We start from the raw sequence: 8,168 nt of genomic DNA, 5'->3' as shown, positions 1-8,168 counted from the left end.
ATTCCTAGCGTAATAATTCAATTAGGATGGCTACACATATAAGAAGAGCTATAGATTTTCTTCCTTTTCTTTTATGGTTCAAAAAGGGAGCAAAGATACTTGGTACACGCATATATAGGTACTTTATAGAAGACGGAAAGCCTTTAAGAGAATAGTAAAAGATGCATGCATAGTTTTCAGCAAAGTTCCCCCCCTGTGCTTGAATTGTATGTTGATAATCTAGACACATAGTTTTATGAATTTATTTGAAAATTTGGATCCCCATATTGAGTGATTAAGTCTGTAATTTAAACTTAATTACCGCAATACATAGAAGTTGCATCCTTTTCGATGTGAAGTTTTCCAAGTAGAATTTAAAGTGTGTGTTCTTATACTATAAATTGGTTTTAATCTTGCCCTTAAATTACAATCATTGGGAATTAACAAACTAAATCAAAAGAGAGGAAAATAGACATCAAAAGTGGAAAGACAAGTTCTCAGCCACCAAAGGAAAATGTGCTCTCTTGTGAACTTAATTGCATGGAAAGTAACTAAATCCATGCAAGTGGCGCCGTCCAATTCAATTTTCCATACAAAAAAAAAAAAGTCTCTCTTTGACTATGTCATATAAGTTGGGTTTGACCACATAGAAAGAGGATAACATATATTCTTGTTAAGACAAAAGTATTACTAAGACAAGAGTGGAGAATCTATGTTTTTATATATTAGCTTATTTATCATTTGAATTTTTATTTTCAATAAAGTTTAAACCTGGCCATCAGTTAGATGTCACCAGGCTTAATTACCATGACATAAGAAATTCCACCTTCCTTAGCCTATATAAAGAATCACATCCACAGCCTTGATCACCACAACCTTGATATATATCTTCAAATTCCAACAATTATTAGGCCTGCCAAAAATGGTCACAAAGTTTTTTATATCTCTTCTGCTCATATGCTTTTGCTCATTGCTTTCATCCTCTGTTGCCTCTAATCATGATCATCAGATAGATTATTGGTGCAACAAAACCCCAAACCCTGAACCATGCAAATACTTCATGAAGCAAAACCCAAAACACTTTGTACCTCAGCAAAAATCTGACTTTCGTAAACTGGCAATCGAATTATCCATGCAACGTGCTCATACTGCTCTAATTCACAACAAAGGGCTAGGGTCAAAATGCCGCAATGACAAAGAGAGGGCTGCATGGGCTGACTGCTTAAGGCTCTATGAGGACACCATTGTTGAACTCAACCACACCCTTGACTCCCACACAAAATGCACCGAGTTTGATGCTCAAACTTGGCTTAGCACTGCTTTAACCAATCTTGAAACTTGCAAAGCAGGGTTCAAGGATTTTGGGGTTTCAGATTTCATGCTGCCTCTCATGTCTAACAATGTTTCAAAGCTAATTTGCAACTCCTTGGCTTTGAAAGACAATGCCTCGTCAAATCCTCCTCAAACTTATAATGATGGTTTTCCAAGTTGGGTTAAACCAGGTGATAGAAAGCTCTTGCAGGCATCTTCATCAACTTCAAATCTTGTGGTGGCTCAAGATGGTTCAGGGAATCATCGCACCATAAAGGCAGCACTCGACGCGGCAGCGAAGAGAAGTGGGAGTGGGAGGTTTGTTATTCGTATTAAGAGTGGGGTTTATAGAGAAAATCTTGATATTGGCAAGAACTTAAAGAATATTATGCTTGTTGGTGATGGTTTGAAAAATACCATCATCACCGGTAGTCGAAGTGTTGGAGGAGGTTCTACTACTTTCAAATCTGCAACTGTTGGTAAGCTTTATGCACCCTCTCCTTTATTTTCTTTTACCTTTGAATGTTTTAGGAAGTTCTGATAAATTACTGAAAAGGTTCAAATTTATCATTTTTCCATCTACAAGGGAAATAAAAAGTTTCCCAAATTGACAAGTTTTCTATTCTTTTTCCCTAAAGTAGGAAGGAGATGTCTATATATGTTTTAACTAAAAAATTTAAGTTAGTAAATAAGATTTTAAAATAATTTTATATTATTTTTTAATATGTTTTTTGAAGTAAAAGTTTTTAGACTTCAAAGTTGTATATATTTTTTATTATTTTGTACGAAGGAGATGTCTATATATGTTTTAACTAAGTTGTATATATTCTTTATTATTTTGTATTTAATTTTATTAAAATAATTAGTTATATAGAATGATATGTTGAGATTTAAATTCATGATTATTTAATAATAAAAACTTGGACACTATATAAAAAGATATATGTTGAGATTTAAATTCATGATTATTTAATAATAAAAACTTGGATAATATATAAAAAATAATCTCAACTTAAAAATTTAAATTATTAGATAAAATTTTATAAATAATTTTATATTATTTTCTAAAAAAAATATAATAAATGTTCAACAAAGTTTAAGACATTGGATAAGAATTATAATTAATTAAAAAAATTCAGTGAACAAGTTATATATCTTAGAACCACTAGTTTTACTTTTCTTTGCAACATTAATTTTGGCATATAATATGTGTAATCCAAAAGTATATTCCTATAAATTTTCATGAATTTTCAGCCGTGACTGGGGGTGGATTCATTGCTCGTGGCATCACATTCCGCAACACAGCTGGTCCACAAAACCACCAGGCTGTGGCCCTCCGATCAGGCGCTGATCTCTCTGTCTTCTACCGCTGCGGCTTCGAAGGTTACCAAGACACCTTGTATGTCCACTCTCAAAGGCAATTCTACAAGGAATGCGACATCTATGGCACTGTAGATTTCATTTTTGGAAATGCAGCTGTGGTCTTACAAAACTGCATGATTTATGCAAGAAGGCCAATGGATAAGCAAAAGAACGTAGTAACAGCTCAAGGCAGGACGGACCCTAATCAAAATACAGGGATTTCAATCCATAATTCAAGAGTCATGGCTTCATCAGACCTTAGACCAGTGCTTAGCTCATTCAAAACTTTCTTAGGAAGGCCATGGAAGGCGTACTCCCGTACAGTTTTTCTACAAACTTATCTTGATTCTTTGGTGGATGCAGCAGGTTGGTTGGAGTGGGATGGTAATTTTGCTCTAAACACTTTGTATTATGGAGAGTACAGAAATTCTGGTCCTGGAGCTTCCACCAGTGGAAGAGTTAAGTGGCGTGGTTACAGGGTTATAACAAGTGCAACCGAAGCATCAAGATTCACAGCTGCAAACTTCATAGCTGGAAGGTCATGGTTGCCAGCTACCGGTGTCCCATTTTCCTCTGGACTTTAGTTCCTGGTGTTGAAAGTCCCCTTCAGTAGCGTTGATTGTTTCAATCTGCTTGTTCTTTCCTTGTTTCAACATTTCCATAATTTTTTTATTCCCTTGAAATAGTTCAAAACTTTTCTTCAAGACATTTCTCCAATAAAAATGATCATTCATATGTGAATCGCATCTGCAAATATGTTCATGATATCAAAAAAATAAAAATTTGTCAAATAATAAATTTAGCAATTCGGAATATATTCCTTTCATTAGAAAAATTTATTATATAGATACAACTTGCGTGGACCAAACCGAGTAAATTATAGGAATTAATTGCAGCACTTAGTAATACTATTAGAATTCAGTAATCCACTACAAAACCTAATTATACAATTTTCATTAACATGAATCCGAGTATAATTTTCTGCTACCTAAAAATGTTTGGTCAATCGTGAGCATGGAACGAAGTGTATAATGACCTAATGAGGAGCTAGTTAACTGGGTCAAATATGATCAGTAGTGAAGGCAACATATGGTCTCATAGTTCTTAAGTGGATTCGAGTTACAATGAAGATCACTGAGCCCTGGTTAGGATTTTTTTTTAAACACTAGATCAGATCACTGAGCCCTGGTTAGGATTTTTTTAAACACTAGATACCATTGTTGACATCTAGGTTTATAAAGCAAATGAGAGCTCAATTTTCATTTATTGAGGATTACAGATTGAATTTTTTTATTTAATAAGTTAAACTTGTTATGAAAATGTCTGTGTGTATATAAGAGTTGGAAGTAGCCTTTAATTCTTTCACGCAATATATCAAACTTGAATAAATTTTCCCACAAACCCGTTATGGTAAATTTAGCACCAAAATATTTTAATTCCAAAAAATAATCAAATGCCTCCGAATTAAAATCAACTCTTTTGCATAAATCCCTCTAAGATTAATCGCATTACAAGCAGCCGTATTGGGAAAACAATCACCATTTCCATTATTAAGTCTATTAAAAAAAATTTATTGAAGCCTCCAATTAATTTCCTTAAAAAGAAATAACTACGGAATTAAAATATTTGGAATCTTGTTCATTAAAAACGCAAGTTTGGGGTTTAGGAGTTTGGAATTGAAGCTGTAATGAGTCTGGCTCCCTATACCTGTAAATGGGGCTATAACTTGGATTAAGTATTTTAAATAAGCTAGCTTGAGTGTTAGTTTTTTGTTTTTTTCACATGCTTTTTTATAATGTTGTTAAACATGGTCAAGTATAGTCGATTGATATGATATACAAGCCAATCAAAATTTATTTTAACTTTTTTAAAAAAAATAAAACAATGTTATTTTAATTAACTCAAGTCTTTTAAAAAATAAAACAATATTATTTTAATTAACTCAAGTTAATTCATTCAATTTGTTACCATAAATCCCATACCTTGAATAAATCATGGGTGAGACCGGGTTTCATAACTTCGCTTTTTATGCTTATACTTGGATGCCATGGAATCCTGTCGGCTTAGTTATCCAAAAGCAATCTTTTTGTGGGTTCCAAAACTAGTCTTTTGCAAAGCCCATGTGATTGGTTTTGAACATAACTTGATGGCTTGATTAAGCTTGTCTTTCACAGTCAGGGATTTGGATACATTGCACCATCTCTAAACCATTCTTTGCTTTGTCAAGAAGTGAGAAGAAAATGTTCGAGGAAGAAAATGGAAATGAGGCACAACTTTAACACCTCTATACAGAGAAAAAGAATATCTTCCTGTGCCTCCAAAAAAGCCATTATTTAATGTTACAAGCTCACGTATAAAAGATTGTGCAATCTTCTTCATTTAATCATCCTACACCTTGTTACCCTCTGAAACATGTCGTTGATTAATCGCCCTCGTGTTACAGTCAATGGAATCAGAAGAATGAGAACTTATCATTTCTTCTGGTGTCAAAATTGCCAAAGTATTTCAAGGTTCACCTCCATAAACCGGCTAGAAATCTTTTGTCCAAATTGCTATAGTGCAATGAATCATGAGCTTGATGTGTCAAGGCCAAGGTTTTTTGCTGATATAACTGGCTTAGAGTCCTCTCCAGGTGCACGGTTTGTGGTTTCGTTGGCGCAAATGCTTGATCCTCCTACAAGGGGGCAGGATGCTGATTTTGGTAGAAGAATCAGATGGGTACCTGGAAGTGCCAATGGACCTTGGATTACCCTCCAGTTTGTTGAACCTCCAAGCCTACAAAGGCCCACTATTGCTGCACCATCTCCTGCGGTTCCACCTAGTAATAATGCTATTAACAGAAGCAATGTTGACGATATTGGTAATGCTGAGAATGATCTGCTCACTCAAGATATGATTGATCATTCTGATCTGCCAGGACCGCCACCTGCACCAGTTTCAACAATTGAAGCATTGCCAATTGTGAAAATTACAGAGCAGCATTTGATGAACGATATGCGTTGTCCTGTATGTAAGGAGATATTTGAGGTTGGCGGTGACGTGATGGAGTTACCGTGCAAGCATTTGTACCATTCTGATTGTGTTGTTCCTTGGTTGAACTTGCATAACACTTGTCCTGTTTGCCGGTATGAGCTGCGTGACGAATCTGACAATGATCTTCCGGGAGAAAATGCTCAGTTTTTCGGCTTTGAAGAGGTGACAAACAGCATAAATTGGCTGAGGAATCGGTTCCATTCTCTACGGCCGATTCGTGCATTCTCTGATTGGACACAGCGATACCTTGATTTCTTGGACAGCAGACTTGCTGCTTCGAATAGAGGTCAGTTTGAAATTTCCTCCTTAGTTTCTTTCTTCTCCTTGTTTTTCTAATGAAATGTTATAAAGTAATATAAAATTATTTCTGAAATTTTATTTAATAGTATTAATTTGGAAGATTAATTAGTATCTAACGTTTTAAATAATTAAGTGCTGATATTTTCCTACAGCTGGATCATGGTGGCGTTCTTGGCTCATATTATAACCTGGAATTCCAATTTGAAGTTGTTCATATATAGTAGCCTCATGATTGAATCATTCCTTAGGCAGGTATGTCTATCTACCATTAATTTTTAAAGGTAGCAGAGATGAAAGATATTGAACCTTAACAGGTATGCCATACATATCTTTATTTTTCTACTTCGATGTCCATAAAAATGCCTCAATTTTCCTAACCCAACTTTTGTTTTGTGATTTAGCAGTTGCTAAAATGACTAAAGTTGCTAATCGGATTAGCTTCATATAAATGTTCTAATGTTTCTCTCTTCCTTTGGAAGTCGCATTTTCATACATGTTGAAAATAAGAGGGCTATGGTTATAGCTAGGTAAAGGAGGATCTTCATATATTTGACCTCATCACCTTACGAGAGGGATCAAGGTTGGGAGAATGAAGAGTATATGAGCGAGAGAAGTCTTGAGATGGGACTGTAAAAACAAGCATGTTGTCACTGTAATACCAATTGGTACAATCAATGGCACTAATGCTTTTTGGTTAAAATCTTCAGTTAAAAATTTCAGTTACACAGGATCTAATTTATTTAGAAACCCTGAATATATTATGGACTAATTAATTAGTTTGATCTCCCGTTTATGTTCTCAGTTTTTAATTGACTTCTTGTAATCTCTCTTCTCTTTCTGTTTAGCAAGCAATCTAAGCATTCCAACATAAATGGTCATTTCTTAAGGCCGGAATAACATACTTCATAGACAAAGTATAATAAGACAAGCATCCACAATCTTTGCTCTTACATCTTAGCTTTCGTATCATTCGATTCTGTCCCTTCCATCCATGTCACAAACTTGCCTTTTGAAATTTCAAGAGTTATTAGGCCTATAAAAATGGCTACAAAGTTTTTGTTCATAAACTTTTGCTCGTTGTTTTCACCAACACTCTCAACTATCACCTCTAATGAAATGGATTCATGGTGCAACAAAACCCCATACCTGAACCAAGAATTTAAAATAAGTCACAACTCTTGGCTGCCGAAGACCTTAGATCATTCAAAGCATACTTAGGAAGATCGTGGATCGATGCCGTACTCGCACAGTTTTTCTCTCAACTTATCTTGATTCTTTGGTGGATCCAGCAGGTTGGGTAGAGTTCGATGGTAATTTTGCTCTAAACACTTTGTATACAAGAACACCGGTCCTGGAGCTTCGACTAGTGGAGGAGGTAATGGCCTGGTTACCGGGTTGTAGCTAGTGAAGAAGAAGCATCAAAATTCACAGTCGCCAACTTCACGGGCGGCAGGCAAATCATGGTTTTTAACAGCTAATTATATGGTGTGCAATTTGCTGCCGGACTTTGATGCTATATATGTATATAAATTCCCTGCATTATTGTTTCACTGTATGTTCTTTAATCTGAAGAAAGTGTTGTAGCTTATTGCATCGACATCCAGGAGGGCAGCCATATTTGCCATATTTATGAGAGTGGATTTTATTTATCCCCTCTTTTGGATAGCAAAATGTAGCTTATGGCGCGCGAGGTTCTAACTCAATGGTGGGCGCGGCTTGTTCCTTTTTTTTGTATCTAGATTCGAATTTTATTGCGATTCGAATTTTATTGCGCATGCTTGTCACCTCCATAGCAAAATGTAGCTTATGGCGCGCGAGGTTGTAACTCAACGGTGGGCGCGGCTTGTTCTTCATTTTTGTATCTAGATTTGAATCTTATTGCGCATGTTTGTTACCTCCATGATGCCTTACCTGTTTACTGGGCTTGCAAGATGTTCAGTGGATCGTAGGAATTAGTCGTGGTGCGTGTAAGCTGACCCGGACGCCTCACATCAATAAAAAAAACAAAAAAAAAATATAGCTCGGTAAATGATATTTTTCAGGCGAACGGACGCTCATCACATTGCATTTAGAAGGATAGTGGACTTTTTATCATTTTTTTTTCCCTTCGAATGGAAAAATTATTATACAAATGAGACTAATATGAACTGCCTTCTGTTTTCTTTTGTTAAAAAAAAAAAAAA

The 8,168-nt window shown here is 35.4% G+C and overlaps 2 protein-coding genes across 8 annotated transcripts; both read left to right on the top strand.

Moving 5' to 3' along the window:
• The first annotated feature begins 839 nt into the window (after window positions 1-839).
• LOC105129539 (pectinesterase 2-like) lies at window positions 840-3,408 on the top strand. Its single transcript, XM_011031651.1, has 2 exons — window positions 840-1,769; window positions 2,545-3,408. Exons 1-2 carry the CDS (start codon window positions 902-904, stop codon window positions 3,234-3,236), a joined length of 1,560 nt encoding a protein of 519 aa, XP_011029953.1. The 5' UTR covers window positions 840-901; the 3' UTR covers window positions 3,237-3,408.
• Window positions 3,409-5,051: 1,643 nt separating this feature from the next.
• Window positions 5,052-7,657, top strand: LOC105129538 (uncharacterized). 7 transcript variants are annotated; one of them, XR_843096.1, is made up of 4 exons: window positions 5,052-5,971; window positions 6,138-6,237; window positions 6,274-6,299; window positions 7,275-7,657. XR_843096.1 is itself a non-coding variant. In XM_011031650.1 (2 exons), the coding sequence occupies exons 1-2, from the start codon at window positions 5,065-5,067 to the stop codon at window positions 6,170-6,172; spliced, it is 942 nt and encodes a 313-aa protein (XP_011029952.1). In that variant the 5' UTR covers window positions 5,052-5,064; the 3' UTR covers window positions 6,173-6,842. The 7 variants fall into 7 exon arrangements, 1 of the variants encoding a protein (XP_011029952.1); XR_843095.1 differs by lacking the exon at window positions 7,275-7,657 and adding an exon at window positions 6,390-6,842; XR_843094.1 differs by lacking the exon at window positions 7,275-7,657 and adding an exon at window positions 6,387-6,842.
• Window positions 7,658-8,168: the final 511 nt, after the last annotated feature.

Source organism: Populus euphratica, unplaced genomic scaffold (assembly GCF_000495115.2).
Source record: "Populus euphratica unplaced genomic scaffold, PopEup_1.0 scaffold16.1, whole genome shotgun sequence".
Lineage (NCBI taxonomy): Eukaryota > Viridiplantae > Streptophyta > Magnoliopsida > Malpighiales > Salicaceae > Populus > Populus euphratica.
Note: the sequence above shows the minus strand (reverse complement) of the source record. Positions and strands in the feature narration are given on the sequence as shown.

What these genes read in the sequence shown, in the direction of transcription:
- LOC105129538 (XM_011031650.1), top strand. Translation starts at nt 5,065, where the DNA reads ATGTCGTTGATTAATCGCCCTCGTGTTACAGTCAATGGAATCAGAAGA. An exon ending in ACTTGCTGCTTCGAATAGAG is followed by an intron (nt 5,972 to 6,137) that starts GTCAGTTTGAAA and finishes ATTTTCCTACAG; the next exon opens with CTGGATCATGGTGGCGTTCT.
- LOC105129539 (XM_011031651.1), top strand. Translation starts at nt 902, where the DNA reads ATGGTCACAAAGTTTTTTATATCTCTTCTGCTCATATGCTTTTGCTCA. An exon ending in TTTCAAATCTGCAACTGTTG is followed by an intron (nt 1,770 to 2,544) that starts GTAAGCTTTATG and finishes ATGAATTTTCAG; the next exon opens with CCGTGACTGGGGGTGGATTC.